Genomic DNA, 15,857 nt, shown 5'->3' with positions numbered 1-15,857 from the left:
ATAAGATACCATGAAACCAGGTAGGTCGCATATGAGTAAAAACTTTTCGCAACAATATCCTATATATGTATATATATTATATTAATAATTACGACTGTCGTTGAAACAGCGTGAGCAAAATAAAATGACCACATTACGTCTGTAGACTATAACGTTATGAATAAATATAATTATATATCTTATATAAAAGAATTAAATACGAACATTTATGGATTACATAAATTGCACATTTCTTTACAACTAACATTCTCGCGTACAAGATCGCCGTTAGCACAATAATTAATAAAAAAAAAAAAAAACCTAATTACTTCGAATATAATATTTCATTTACATTAATAATTGTACGAAAGATAAGATTACAGGGGGATGCGCTAAAACATCCGCGTTTAATTATAGAATTGTATGACTAGAAATATGGAATCTACTGTCTTGTCGGAACTGCGGTTTAGCTTAATCAATTTCAATTTGTGGCTTGAATATCGCAACACATTAAAATAAATCATTCATTTGTGTTGAAGTCAAAAACGCAATAAACGTTTTACGGATACATCCAATTGTAACTAAACACATATAATATGCGCCCTAGACGCCGGGCCGGCATACACAGAGGTACAATTACGCGGAAAAAAATCTTAAACTACTGATCGTTATCACCATTTAAGGTTCCAATAATACAACCCATTTAAACCCATCTCTGCTCTTAGCTATCGTTGGAAACATTAGAACATGTATACTAAACACACAAACATACTTTCTGTTACTTTAATAGTTAAATTGACGCGTCTTTACTATCCAAGGTTAATTGCATTTAACATGGCTTATAATAATGACTTTTTGAGTTATACGATTGTCTAAAATTTATAGATAGATACCGATTTATCGGATTCGATAGATCCGCTGACCCAACTAGATTTATGGTTAAATAGTAAAACGGAGCAAGTCTTAGAGTCAATTTATACTGGCGCAGTCGAAGTGCATGGAAGCATCTGTCCAAAACTGGACATAGAAAATTCAACCTTAACTCCACAGCGTAACGCACACATTACTTCGGAGATTTTAAAAAAACGCGCGCATTCGTGCGGTTTCGCTTTAGTTGTAAAGAATTTGACGCTTCGATTTTGCGCTAGTATAAATTGACCCTTAACTGTCTCTTCCTCTAAATATCGGAGCTACATTCGTTTGTTCTAACTAAATGAGCGCCACCTGTCATACGTTTTCGGTACTACGTCAGAAAGGTGCTCGCAAGTTCTAGCGCTTATGTGATTTTTATGATAAAGATCTCTTTTTTTAGAAATGAGTGGGTATTCGTGAGTACGATGCGGTTTACGTATCCGCGACCGCTTTGATGACGTCAGAACATGCACACACACAAGAACGTAGTTTGTACTTACTTAAACGTTGAGCGATCAAATATTTTGTACAGAACCTCTTCAGGGCACCCCATAGACGAATAAAAATTATAACACGTACGTATTAAACATATTTGGTTGGTTCGCGTTCCCGAAACATGGTCGCGTATCGTTTAGGGATCGGTATTGTGAGCCCACCCAATCACCCATGGGTCGGTGAGATCATCCTGATTATGAATCGATTCGAAGACATGTTTTTTTTTTATACAGTACGAGTACAATTGAGATATCTATCTCTTGTCTTAAGATCGGCGACAGCATTAACGTTGTTGTGACTATGGATTTCGGAAAAACATAGAGCAGTCCCTAAAGATGACGCTGCATTCCTTTACAATTGCTCTAGGATTGAATACATTCAATTCATTGTACTGCACGTTCCGTGTTGAGTTTCCAGGAAGAACGTTTAAAATATTTTTTTATAAAAAACAAATCTCGTATTCGGAAGACGGTTGGCTCCGATATAAAATTCGCTGATGTAGACGTAGGCAAGACGGATACTAATTCCTAAGATAGCTTCAACGACGCGACTCCTAACACCGATGGGTTACGGATTACGTATGGTAAAGATGCGGGTTCAGGTTTCTGGGTGCGATTCACACGGTGTCTATGTCGCCGACGTTGATGCGATCCTCGGAGGCGGTCACCGAGAAGCCCAGGATGCGCGCGTCAACCTTCAACATTTTGTTCTTCTTGGCCTTCTTCCCTTTGCCCTTGACTTCCTGGTAGTCGGAGCCGGAGTTGGTGCGCGGATTGATCGCGATCGCGGGCGAACAAAGATCATCCGAAGGCGTCACCATTCCGACGCGCAGCAACTTGGACCTGTTTTATTTCAATGTATAATTTAGTTTATAGTCAAATCACAATCACGAGAAACTATAGTTATAACGCTATTATAATTGAATATGCAATTTCGAAAAGGGCACATTTTGTCAAATACGTTTTTTAATATACATGTAGTTTTGAGGCTTACCTACACCCATTTTATAATAATTCCAGTAATTTTCAATTGCTAATTAACACAAAAATATACCTCAAAAGTTAATACATATTTAAAATTTTACACTGCTTTAGAAAATAATCAGTTTTTTTTTCATTTCCTGAACATTTTATATTTTTAGAGATGTGCCCTTTTCGAAATTGCATATTCAATTCTAGGGTGAAGGAATGGCTTTAACATAATTATCAACATTAAACTCATATGCTTCAAATAATCAATGAACACCAAGTGGAATATGAATTCTTCAAGAATTGTATTAAGCGATTGTTTTTTTAGGTAATTTAACATTCATTAGCAACTGTTAACTGCTTTTGCTTTACATTGCTGGTTACAAACTTACTAAAGAAGAAGAAGAAGAGAACTTAGTACAGAAATTTTTTTTACTTGCTTAAATTAATTCTACAGTATAATTATGTACCTTAAAATTATTATTTATGTAATACCCCCGTCGTACGGGAGGGAGTCAACTGACCTTCTCTCCAAGAACTGACGAGAGAAATCGTTCAAATCCTTCGATTCTCCCAAATAGCACTTCACGTAGTCCTTGACCTCGTACGGTGATTCGATGTCCTTCAAAAAGCCAACGAAAGTCGGCACTGTAATATAAAAACAATTAATTATATAAGATGATTGATAATTCACATTTACATTGCAAATGCAATGAATGATTTATAATATTTTCATAAACGTTATAATGAAGGCAGTTATACTTATATCTTGTTTAATTATAGATTTAAAAACTATATGCAAATACATATATTCAGAGTGCGATACTGATAGGACATTATTCTCGATGTAATCTATATATTAATACGTGAAGCAAAAACTTTGTACCCTTTTTTACGGAAATTGCGCGGACGGAGGAGTATGAAATTTCCCACACATATAAAGAATATAAGGAAGGAGTGCAGAATGTTAATATTTTTTTAAATTATGCTCAAAAAATACATTAAATCAATAAATAAAAACATTACACACACTACCATGTATTTGACACACACGCATGCATACTATTTGTTTATTGTCAAACTTTTCTTATTGCTTATAGTCGGTGGTCAAATTGAGAATAGACTAAATATTGTTCGTCTTTATTAATAATTGTCTAAAGTGTACTCTTGGCGAAATTTGTGATTATAGTCTTTGACAATTGAATCATAATAGTAAAAATTTATAATTTCAAATAATTATAGTCGAATTTCGACTACTGGGTGACCACTAATAATCCATAAATAAATGTGAAAAACAATTAGAATGTTTGCGTGAGCGACGGTGGTGACTTCTGAGTAAGCTTGTAGGCAGCGGCTTAGCTCTGCCCCTGGCATTGCCGAAGTCCATGGGCGATGGTAACCACTCATCATCAGGTGGGCCGTAAGCTCGTCTGCCTACAAGCGCAATAAAAAAAAGCGTGCGTGTACTTATGTGCGCGCGTAAGAAGTTATACTTTATTTTTATTAAATTCATTTCTTTTTTTTTAATATTAAATAATTAATAATTAATATTTAACGTTAATAATTTAATAATATTTAGTATGAATTATATTAAATAATAATTTTGTCATTTATATTACTAAAAAAGGAATGCTAATAACACTTTTTTTTACAAGTGTACATGCGCGAATGTTCACCTGCGGCTATATTCAGACTCGCCAAGTTACGTCGGTCGTATTGTAATGAGCGATTTAGTGGGCAACTTCATTCTGTTAATTTTGTGTCACGGTGCACGCGCATCGTAAAATTTCGCTCTCATCAATTTTTCATAACGCGCCTAATGAAGTATAACTTCAAAAAATCTAGCTCCAAACAAAACGCTTGTTAATTAACAATCAGACGCACCATCAACTTTAGAGCTCCACGAGGACAAAGCGCTGGTGCACCAGTTCTCGAATTCGACAGCGGGCGAGATCTCTTTCTTCACTAGCGGCACGAAGGCTAGCTTCTTCTTGTTCTTGTTGGTTTCGGCTGGCTTCGGTGACGACTCGACCGCCTGAGGCTTCTCGACCTTCGTTGGTTGGCTAGTTTGTGGTGTATCCCAAAATCCACCTAGTAATATATCTACATTATTATGGTAAGCAAATGTTTCTTTGCTAGAATGAAATTATGTTATTAATCATTGTTTTTTTTATTTTTCACGGTCAAAAATTAACTTTCAAATGATGTGGGTAATGTGGAAATGATCACGGAACGTTGCGGTGGCTTTAGGCCTTCAACTGCCGTGTAAGTCACTGGTTCCTGAAGTAACCCACTGAAGCAATCATGTCGACTTTTCTCCTCGATCTTTTTACTAAGGCGCGAAATATCTATCTCTGGGAAAGACGAATCCGAAGTTACAGAGAATAAATGTATTTCTAAGAGACCTAAAAGACTAAAACATACATTCAAAAGAAAAGCAAAGTGCAATCCACGCGCTAAGTAATAGGAATCGACGTAATTACCTCAGTGCGCCACGTAAGTACATGGCAGTCAAAGGGTTAACCCTTTGACTGCCATGTAGGTTACCGGTAATAAGCAAGATTAGCAATGGATCGTGACAGAGCCATCTAGTGACAATAATGTGTGAGTGCGTGTTTTTAAGTCATTATAGAATATGTGATCGATCCGTAAATTATTTATTAGCATTGGACCAATGTTTGTTTAAATTTTCTAATACAGTTTGTCACAAGTGATATACACTATTTAAATACAATTTAAAAAAGTGGTAGATAATTATTTTATTGGTCTTTAATTAAGCGTTGCACGTCTGAACGGAATAGAAAAAGTATTTTAATCATTCCTATGACGTTTTTAATTTCGATAGTTACTTTATAAAGTTTTAATGAAAACGTTTTATTTTTTCGGAAAAGATTTTTAAACTACCCTATAACCGCACATGTTTACTTACATTTTCCTCTGTCGACTAAACTAATACAGAAAAACTTCATAGGCCACAGCATACATAGTACATTAACAACGTTGAAAGCAACGAAAACATAATTTACGAAACTTTGTCATATTATCAATCTATCAACGACGAAAAACCATAGATTTATATACGTATATATATATTTCATTCACACATGCATGTCGCATAAACACTATAGTTATTTAGACTACATCTGAACATGTACATATTATGTATATGTATGAAGCAAAAATGATTACGGCATTCCCGTACTGGCAACGTAAGTTGATAGAAAAAGCCACATGTACAATTATACGGGCAAAAATACTAAAAACGATGATGCAATTAAATTATACGTACAAGGTGCCCGATTTTTTTTTTCTTCATATATTTACTGTATCTATACATTAATACGTGAAGCAAAAACTTTGTACCCATTTTTACGAAAATGACGCGGACGGAGGAGTATGACATTTCCCATACTTATAGAGAATATAGAAAAGGGATGCAGAATGCTAATATATATTTTTTTAATTATGCATAAAAATATATAAAATCAATAAAAAAAAAGATTACACACTACGACACACTACTACTAAACTATGTACTTGACACACACACACGCATGCATACTATTTGTTTATTGTCAAACTTTTCTTATTGCTTATAGTCTGTGGTCAAATTGAGAATAGATTAAATATTGTTTGTCTTAATTAATATTTGTCTAAAGTGTAGTCTTAGCGTAATTTGTGATTATAGAAATATAATAATAGTTTTTGACAATAGAATCATAATAGTGTACAAATTGATAATTTCAATTAATTATAGTCGAATTTCGACTACCGGGAGACCACTAGTATACTTCAATATACGTTTGACAGAATTTCTATACGGTATTACATTGTAAGATTGAAACAAGCTATTACTCTACAGGGCACAACATACAACACTATGTTCCTTCGAAACGCCAATCAAACATGCACTGTTAAATACCGTCCGTACAAAGTATTACTTAGTACGATGCATATAACACGCCATTAACTGCCAAATGCAGTGTTTAATGGTAAATTGTAAACGCGCCCGCGCTAATAAGTACGAAATTTATGTACATTCGACGTTTGAAAGGCAAACGTGACTAAGCGACAATGCGTGAACTTTACAGTAGACCAATTTAAAGTTGAAATACCTAAAAAAAAATCTATTTTAACGAATCTAGCTGTAGGATTGAAATGATTTTAATAGACCTAGAAATATATTTTTTTGCGCATCGAATATGTTTATTGCCTATCATTTATGTACAAAGCAGTTATTGTCGCTTAGTCACGTTCGCCTTTCAAGCGTCGATATGTATTACATATGAGCCCGAATGTGACGAAGCCGGATCGTAAATGAGCAATGTTTGATTCGAATTGTGATTGAAATGATTATCGAAATTGTAATGATCAATTACGTTTCTCACGACCCTTCGAATTATATAATACATAAAAGTCTATATTTTTATTGGTTTTGGATGAGCAGTTTGGGACGGGGCAAGGGTCCTGTGGTCTTGAGACATGAGGTTGAAGTCTAAAGTTGTTTGTATCAGCTACGACACCCTTCGACCGAACCCATTGTTCACAGAAATAGACAGACTGGTGGTACTCACCAGGGCGGACCCTAGAGTGGCAGAAATCGCGATCAAACAAAAACCTAACAAAAATGTACATTTTTTGTGTTTATTACCACATCGATCTATTATATTTTGTATTATTAAATATGACATATTTATTATGAGGCAAAACGATATTTGTTTCAATGATGTCGGCACAACGTTTAGAAGCATTATAATTTGCGTAACTACTTGTAGTAGGACGTCTTGTAAGTCCGCGCGGGTAGATACCACCACGCTTCCTATTTCTGCCGTGAAGCAGTAATGCGTTTCGGTTTGAAGGGTGGAGCAACTATACTGAGATCTTAGAACTTATATCTCAAGGTGAGTGACGCATTTACATTGTAGATGTCCATGGGCTCCAGTAACCACTTAACACCAGTCGGGCTGTGAGCTCGTCTACCAATCTAAGCAATAAAAAAAAAGACCGTTTGCTCGAATTCTAATCTTATTCGTTTCCAAATGAAAGAAAATCTTTTAATGAGAAACATTTCGATTAAATTACCATTTGCAGAGTTGTTCCACGGCGCGTGATTGGGCTGTGGTTGGTTAGATATCAGTGGCTCCTCCATGATAGAAGCAGCAACTGCGGCCAAGGTCGCCGCCTGCTTCTTTGCCTCTGCCTATTCATATCGTTATCAAAGTCATTTTTAATTGCATTAACGCTATGAGGAATCACGTAAATATGTTACGCTAACCTGTATCTCGGCTAAAGTCTGGCTGGGAGTTCCAATGGGAAGAGTAGTTTTCTTCTTACCCCATCCTCCTAGACCGGCCTGCATTTCCTTTGAATACGACGAAAAATCTATTACAACTTATCGATAAGTTAATATTCGAAAGAACTTAAGATAAATTAAATCATTATTAATTTATTTCGAATTCGTCGAGGCGTCGAATTGCGCCAGGTTTATCCATATTGAGCGATGCAACAGTGGCGAATCGCATCGTAATAAGTTAAACCCGTTGCACAGAAGTTAAGCGCCCTGTAAACGATCAAATTGTTTGTCAAATTTTACGTGTTTGTACGTATTATTTGACAGTATGCAGTTTTGTTTGACGCGTTTGTCAAGCAATATACGTGTTTAATGGAAATCTTGATTGACGGCGTGTTTAACAAACGAATCGCATCGTAATAAGTTAAACCCGTTGCACAGAAGTTAAGCGCCCTGTAAACGATCAAATTGTTTGTCAAATTTTACGTGTTTGTACGTATTATTTGACAGTATGCAGTTTTGTTTGACGCGTTTGTCAAGCAATATACGTGTTTAATGGAAATCTTGATTGACGGCGTGTTTAACAAACGAAGCGCATCGTAATAAGTTAAACCCGTTGCACAGAGGTTAAGCGCCCTGTAAACGATCAAATTGTTTGTCAAATTTTACGTGTTTGTACGTATTATTTGACAGTGTGCAGTTTTGTTTGACGCGTTTGTCAAGCAATATACGTGTTTAATGGAAATCTTGATTGACGGCGTGTTTAACAAACGAATCGCATCGTAATAAGTTAAACCCGTTGCACAGAAGTTAAGCGCCCTGTAAACGATCAAATTGTTTGTCAAATTTTACGTGTTTGTACGTATTATTTGACAGTATGCAGTTTTGTTTGACGCGTTTGTCAAGCAATATACGTGTTTAATGGAAATCTTGATTGACGGCGTGTTTAACAAACGAATCGCATCGTAATAAGTTAAACCCGTTGCACAGAAGTTAAGCGCCCTGTAAACGATCAAATTGTTTGTCAAATTTTACGTGTTTGTACGTATTATTATTGATAGAAATCTTATCTTGACGGCGTGTTTGGCAAACAAGTTCTAACGTGTATAAGGGTGGTTTGTCAAAAAAGATCTCAGTCGTTCCTGGACACGACGTCTCAGTACGAGGCTTACATCTTGTTGGCGAGGAGAAAAACGAATCTACGGGCAAGTTAATAAAATTGTTTGATCTTTGGTTGGATCGTTTAAACTTTGTTGTTTGATGAAAAGGTAACAAATGTTTTGGTTTGACAAACAAATTTATCAATTGATCGTTTACAGGGCGCTTTAGTTGTATGTATTTAATTTACCGTGTTCTGTTTATTTAAATTATTGCCATCGTTATAGGGCGTTTACTTTACCTGATCGCGGGCCATAGCGACGGCCTGCTGTTGAGCGATGATGTGCATCATCTGCTGCTGCTCTTTCATTTGTTCGAGCTTCTTCTCGCGCTCGAGGCGTTGGATCTCGGCGAGGTTGAGCCCGTCCTTGTTGGGCGCGTGCAGAGTGTGATTCGCGACCGACCACGGCGCCTTCTTCGCCACCGACTCGACTGTAGACGGTTTCGGTGGTGGCTGTTGAACGTCCTGGAATCACAGCGGCACTCGTCACAGCATAACCACAAAACGTATACACAGCGGACGACCACACACCGATCGGAAGCGTTAAAACATTAGCTACGTCACATTCGTGTTCATTTAAATTTAGAACCGATTCACATTTACAGGCCGTTATTAACTTACCTTGTTTTTTTTTTTAAATCTGAAATACAATTGAACTTATTTTCTACGATTATCAAGCGGGTCGTTATTTATTCGATGGTTTGGATGTTAAATATATTAAGGATTTAAGTATAAACTAGCATAAAATATATGTTTTATGTGAAGTGATTAATATATATTGGTTTCGCGTCATTCATTTGTATTTATGTACTTACGCTTCTGAAAACTATGTAAATAAAAATATTAATGTCAGTTTAGGGCTCAATAGCGGTTGAACTATTAAACTACATTCCGTCAGCACTTGCTATTCAAGAAAATCCATGCCCTCGCCTATTTATAAACGTGTTATTTACAAACTATGTAACGCAAATATCATTGAAATATACATTTGACTATACTAATTTGATTCTATCGTAAAGCTATTTATTGATCAAGATGCTTTTAATTTATGTATGATAGCATTGTCCAACAAAGGCGTAACAAAAACCCAGCGTCTCTAAGAATAAAAATACATTGCCCATTGATTTTGAACAGGGTTAAAATAAAAATTGTGAATTTAATAAATATATGTGCGGTGAACGGAAACTCTTTATTGTCTATGATGCAAGCCTCAGACAGACATACTTGTTGCTTTTTAATCGCCTCGGACTGTTTCTTTTTTTTCTCTTCATCTGCTGCCAATTTCTCCTCTTCCTTCCTGTAATATATAATGCATAAAAACGGGCGCCCACACAGCTGTTAGCTCTCATAAAGATTTCGCGTATTGTAATCGTGTCAGGACACAAACGAGTGGTCTCGAACTTGCCTTTTACGTTCCGCTTCCTCAACTGCTCTCGCCTCTATCGCTTTACGCTTGACATCCTTATTATTACCCTTTTCCGAACCTTTCACAATCGTGAAACCCTCCTTAATCCATTCCTAGAAGATAAATAAAACAATGCTATGAATCGATACACATATATGTTACTCCATAATTGGCAAATAGTTTTAGTTAGGTACAAGTCAAATACCTTTTTTTCTTTCTCGATATCCTTTTTGTTGACCTTCTCTTCTTTTTTACTTTTCGTAGGCGAAGGTTCCGAAGATCTTTTCTGCAGAAACATGTGGTTTAAATGTATTAATTTTGTTTCTACGAATTCTATACCAGTTATTGAATTTATTTTATTCAAGTATTTATTGAAACATAAAATTAAAGATCGATCAAACGAAAGCGAATGTGAATTTCAATAATGGTTTATTATAATTATGTTGATAATAACAACAACTACAAAAAAAGAAAAAGAAGAATGAAACAAGCAAGACATCAATCTGTGATGTAATAATAATTAGGATGTCGGTTAGTTACCTGCACGTTCCATCTGTACTGTTGATTGTGGTTAGTAATCCATTTCACTAATGTTAGTAACGGAATGAAACAAACACCGGTGCGAGGGCACACAAAACATATGCAGGAAACCAAATAATACGCGGTTTTTCATTGATCTAATTTAAAAAAAGTGCGCAATAAACAATAAGCGAGAAAGCCCTCGAGTTGAAAATGTGGTGTCGAAAAACGCAATCCCTTCACCGGAAGTAAAGCCCCATAATACAAAACATTTTTAATGAAGACTATTATAATACAGTAGAAAAAAAAAACACCTCCACCTTAGTAAAGCTACATTGTGTGCGGATACGAAAACTGCGACAACGATGCGTTTCAGAAAACGTACCATTGCGTTTAAATGATGGTTAACGTGTCGTATGAAGTTAGTTATTCAAAGAGCTACTAACCTCTAATTTAACATCGTCATCTTTAACTTTAAGATCAGAATCATCTTTCTTATCGTCTTTCGACTTCTTCGTCTTATTCTTAGCATTGTTCTCTTGTTTTTTAACGTTCTTCTCGTTTTCATTTCGAGATTTAGCCTTTGGTTCGGGATTTTTCTGCTGTTGCTGTTTCGTTACGAGCGCTTCGACCGCCTCCGGTTTCGGCGGCTTTTCCGTTTTTGGCTGTTGAAAGCGCAACATCTTTTTCTGATAATGTATTGTATACACAAATCCAAAGTCTCGTAAAAAGAGTTAATTTGAATTCGTACATAACATTAACGTTATTCGCACAGTTACGTAGTACGAATGCTAAGAATTTATCTTCGAATATTTCATTTAGCAAAACAAGAATATGAACCCCGAGTACTTCTGTTATGTACTCAAAACAATTACCTGTTCAACAGCTACGCTCGATTCGCTAACCGTAGGCTTGGGAGTAGCGATAAGCGATTCCTTCTGCATGAGTTTCTGAAGTTCCTCCAAGGTGGGAGTTGCGCTCGTTGTTTGAGTGAAATCGCTTTTGTTAGAGGTCGAAGTAGTAGCCTGGTCGCTCAAGAATGGCACCTGTGTTGAAGAAATATTCTGCGACGCCCTCAGCTGTGCAAGAATCTGATCCTCGGTCTTCATTTCTTTGGCAATTTCCTCCGGGAGCAAGGCGTGAGGAGTGATCGCAGACGGCTGCAAGTTGCGTATCTTTTGTTTATATTTATTACGCGGTGCTCGTTCCTTCATAATGAAGAAGTTGTTCTGTCTGTTAGCGAAGTCGACACGACGGCTTACGGATCACATGATGGTAAGTGGTCACCGAAGCCTATCGCCACAGGTTATGATAAAGCTAAATTTCATTCCAACAGTGAGTTTGCTCGTGAACTAAACGTAATGTACGTCTTTTTGTTTTTCGATGACATTTCAAAACAAATTTACGTCTAATGTTCAATTGAATCACAACTTGAGGTTTAACGAAACTCCAACAGTACATTCGCAAGTCCACGAGCGCACCATGTCCCCTATTAAACTAACTCTAAATTGTAAGACAAATGTTAATTAAAGTTATTCAAACTATAGCTGAAGATAAAACTTGTAAGTAAACTATTCTCAAAAATTATCCCTAAAATTCTGAAATAGCATAGCTAATTATATACTATAGCTCCGTCTAAGACAAAATTATCTCGTTCATTATTTTCGTCATTCAAATTATGTACACTTCTTAAATATGTATACATATTTTATTTGTTTATAAGTATTTTCTATTTAATAATAAAAGGAAACAAAAACGTCTTAACGTTAATTATAATCAATACCTAGTTTTCGAATCAGTAGAAGTCATCAGTAAAGTTTTATTACTATTCTAATGCTCAATGCAAATTTTCTCATTTCATTCACGGCGAAGCTGGTAACACGCCTGAGTTGAAACGAATTGATACGTAGGTAGGTGTATACGGGAACGAAAACTAAAACTAGAAAAAATCTGTCGTCAATAGAACATGTATGCGCATTATGTGTAAATAAAAAGCGTTTATTTACTTTAAAATAAACAAATAGTACATACATATCGATAGCAGTTTGTTAGCAATTACAACAAGTCGCACGAACGTTGGACAAACTCATCAAACAAAATAAGTACATACCTACATACTCGTATGTACTGAATTTTTTTTGTAGCTTTATTATGATCTGTCACTGGTCCAAATTAAATTAATTTAGATTTTGTTCGTTTACATTGCAAGATATTTATTTCTTTTAGCATTCGTCCAATCAAGACAGATAAATGGCGTCTTACTACTATCTGTACTAATATATAAATCTACAGTGTTTTTTACGGATGTTCCGTTATAAATACTGAATCATGCATCTGATTGACTTGAAACTTGGTATCCGTGTAGAAAATACATGTACTTAGTGGATAGGCTAATATCTATATGAGTGTTGGACTCCCTAATAATAATAACAATAAATAATAATGTTAAATTTAAATACCCAGCGAAGCTGATGAGTACGGTTAGTTTTATATATAAAGAGACCAATTAAAAAAAGACAGCACGTCGAAGTCATTTAAATAATCACGACTAACATTATTAGGATTTTTTTCTTGTTTAGTTATGTAAATCATCATAGTCGCTAAAAACCTTGATTTGGGATAGCGGAAGGACGTTTATGATCATAGCTCAAGGCAATTTATTAGGCATCGCCTTTAAGATTAGGGCTGCTTCTGGTAAATTATTAGGAATGTTGGCTTTATTAAACAAAGGCAGCGACCGCTATTTTATATAACGAGAAAAAGAATGGGCAAAATCTAGACGAAAAGAGGAAAATTAATATGTTTATTAGATGAATCAACGCCCCACACGATGTTTACAATGTGTATGTACAATATACATGTATGGTATTCAAAGATAAGTATTTGTAGCGAAATGGTACGAATGCCAAAAGTACAAAAAGAAAATAACTATTACTTGCAAGTATGTACCTACAAAAAGAAAATAATTTTGTAGCGACTGACTCGATGGCGCGAGTCCGTTGACTGTTGCACTGAGGTTATCAAGTTCGATTCCCACATCGGGCAAACAGTCGTATTATGTACGAGTTTGTTTTCCTTTTATATGGGTATTTATTTAAACGTTTATAAGTATGTTTATCGATCTTTGGTTCCTATAAAACGGCGAATCGTAATTTGGGACCGGATGACCGTGCGTAGTTTCTTCCGGGTGATCTATCTGGCTTTATGTATTTTACTAACGTACCAAAACAATAATGCGAATTTCTTTTAGGAACATTCTTGTGAACCCAAAAGCCAATGGATTGAAAAATCAGTCCGTTTCGCTTGTGCATGAATTTAAATCGATAAGATCGGGCAGCAGTACTTTTTATCTGTTTAAAATTGCATGCATTACAAATAGGATTAGATAAATTTAATTTTCCAATTACGGTTATCATTTTCGGGTCGGGTAAAGAACAAAATCATTGCAATTTGTATTTAAATTTCCGAATCATCCCCAAACACAAAACGTTAGTTTCTACAAAGCCTTTATTTGAGAATATTTTTATTTATATCGGCGAATGTCGTTATTAAGCCGCGTCTAAATTAACGTTTTTTTTTTTATAAATTAATTCTTTCTTCTGAGATTGCTTTTCATTTTTATTAGGTAAAGCAAGCAAGCCGATGTGTTAAATGTAAAATATAATACCGTGAAATGAGTTGTATAAGTACTAGTTGCCACTTTGCATAAAACATTCTATACTGACTTACCGAGCTGAAAGCATACGAAATGAAGACTTGAGTCAAGGTTGTAACCAGATAGTATGAATAAGGAACGACATTATGACCTTAGAACTTATATCTTAAGGTGGGTGGCGCATTTACGGTTGTAGATGTATATGGGCTCCAGTAACCACTTAACACCAGGTGGGCTGTGAGCTCGTCCACCCATATAAGCAATAAAAAAAGGTTTTATCATGATAAAATGAAATAAAATGGTAAAAATGTTGTTCTTTTGTAGCGAAGGTGTGTAGCCTAGCTCACAGACACCACTACATGAATAATGCCATCCACCTTGACCTAAGAGAACAAATTTAACTAAATTGGAATAATAATTGTCCAACTTTACACAAAATAAGCCGTACATAATTACGCGCCTAATCTCGAATCACCAATATAAAATCATGAAACGCTAGAAGCTACTTACTACTCCTCGAATGTAAAACAATTACACAGCGAACTACATAAAAAAAACTATTAATAATTATGTACAAAATTCACAAAGATTATTTTTTTAATTAAACGTTGATGATTCTCACCGAGCCCTGAATGTAAAATTTTTACGGCCAAAAATATACAACAAATAATACTCACTTTTATCGGGAAAATTCGAAATAAAATTGAACTTATTATTGAAGCTTATTAAAATTGACCTCGATAAGGTCTATAATTCACGAACGAAAGTTTTCAGAGCTTTAAACGTTTGGCGCTGCAAAAGACGATTATCAATTGACGTTGACGTTGATATTTATGCAGCTAGCTTCATGATATTGTTTAGTGTTACCAGTACAACACAATAGTATTGTTACTTTGATTATTTATGTCACTCAAATACAGAGGTCATAAAACAAATTCTAACCAAACGAATGTCGTATTGATAGTTTTAATAACGCAAAGCATGACATATTGTTTTAATGAAATAATAAAATTCTTAAAAAATGCTGCTAAAGTCGATTATGAAATACTATCACTCTAAAGTTACTGTTAAATGACAAACCTATGTGCATCGATATTAATCACATTGTTTATGTAAATAGATTCATGTCCCTTTCAGTTCAATGCTTCACGAGGATCCGCACATTTTCCGGAAAACTTATACTTTGTAGCGGCCTAACTCAGGAAATTCTTTTTTTTAATTTTACCAATAAAAAAACATACCACTTTCAAGTTTTTTTGCGCTACTATTTATAAGCTAGTTTTATGCTAATTAGTCACACCTGTTACAATGATTGACTACAGCATCGCCCAGAAAGGCAAGGTCCGATATTATGTTTTGCATTGTACTGTGTCTAACCAGACGATTACCAACAGCATTAATGGACTCTGAAGTTCGACACAATTATTTATTCTATGGTTTGCGCTCGGAACTTATTGAACGTCTAGTCTCACTAA

At 35.3% G+C, this 15,857-nt stretch overlaps 1 protein-coding gene across 16 annotated transcripts in view; it reads right to left on the bottom strand.

Annotated features, from left to right (window-relative positions):
* Window positions 1-506: 506 nt before the first annotated feature.
* The window catches only part of Gyf (GIGYF family protein Gyf), a 47,973-nt gene continuing 32,622 nt past the window's right edge, over window positions 507-15,857 (bottom strand). For 13 of the 16 annotated variants that reach the window (XM_089733844.1, XM_089734190.1, XM_089734337.1 and 10 more), the window contains 11 exons: window positions 11,603-11,887; window positions 11,174-11,392; window positions 10,414-10,494; window positions 10,205-10,321; window positions 10,028-10,096; window positions 9,044-9,268; window positions 7,630-7,716; window positions 7,437-7,554; window positions 4,239-4,457; window positions 2,879-3,002; window positions 507-2,228 (listed from right to left, as the gene is read on the bottom strand). In XM_089733844.1, coding sequence (XP_089589970.1) covers window positions 2,003-2,228; window positions 2,879-3,002; window positions 4,239-4,457; window positions 7,437-7,554; window positions 7,630-7,716; window positions 9,044-9,268; window positions 10,028-10,096; window positions 10,205-10,321; window positions 10,414-10,494; window positions 11,174-11,392; window positions 11,603-11,887 — 1,770 coding nt within the window. In that variant the 3' untranslated portion in view covers window positions 507-2,002. The remainder of the gene's footprint in view (window positions 2,229-2,878; window positions 3,003-4,238; window positions 4,458-7,436; window positions 7,555-7,629; window positions 7,717-9,043; window positions 9,269-10,027; window positions 10,097-10,204; window positions 10,322-10,413; window positions 10,495-11,173; window positions 11,393-11,602; window positions 11,888-15,857) is intronic. The other 3 variants (XM_089734394.1, XM_089734426.1, XM_089734131.1) reach the window with 2 other exon arrangements.

This window comes from Bombyx mandarina, chromosome 01, assembly GCF_030267445.1.
Source record: "Bombyx mandarina strain Sakado chromosome 01, ASM3026744v2".
NCBI classification, from domain to species: domain Eukaryota; kingdom Metazoa; phylum Arthropoda; class Insecta; order Lepidoptera; family Bombycidae; genus Bombyx; species Bombyx mandarina.
The sequence above is the reverse complement of the archived record's forward strand: the minus strand, read 5'-3'. Positions and strand labels throughout refer to the sequence as shown.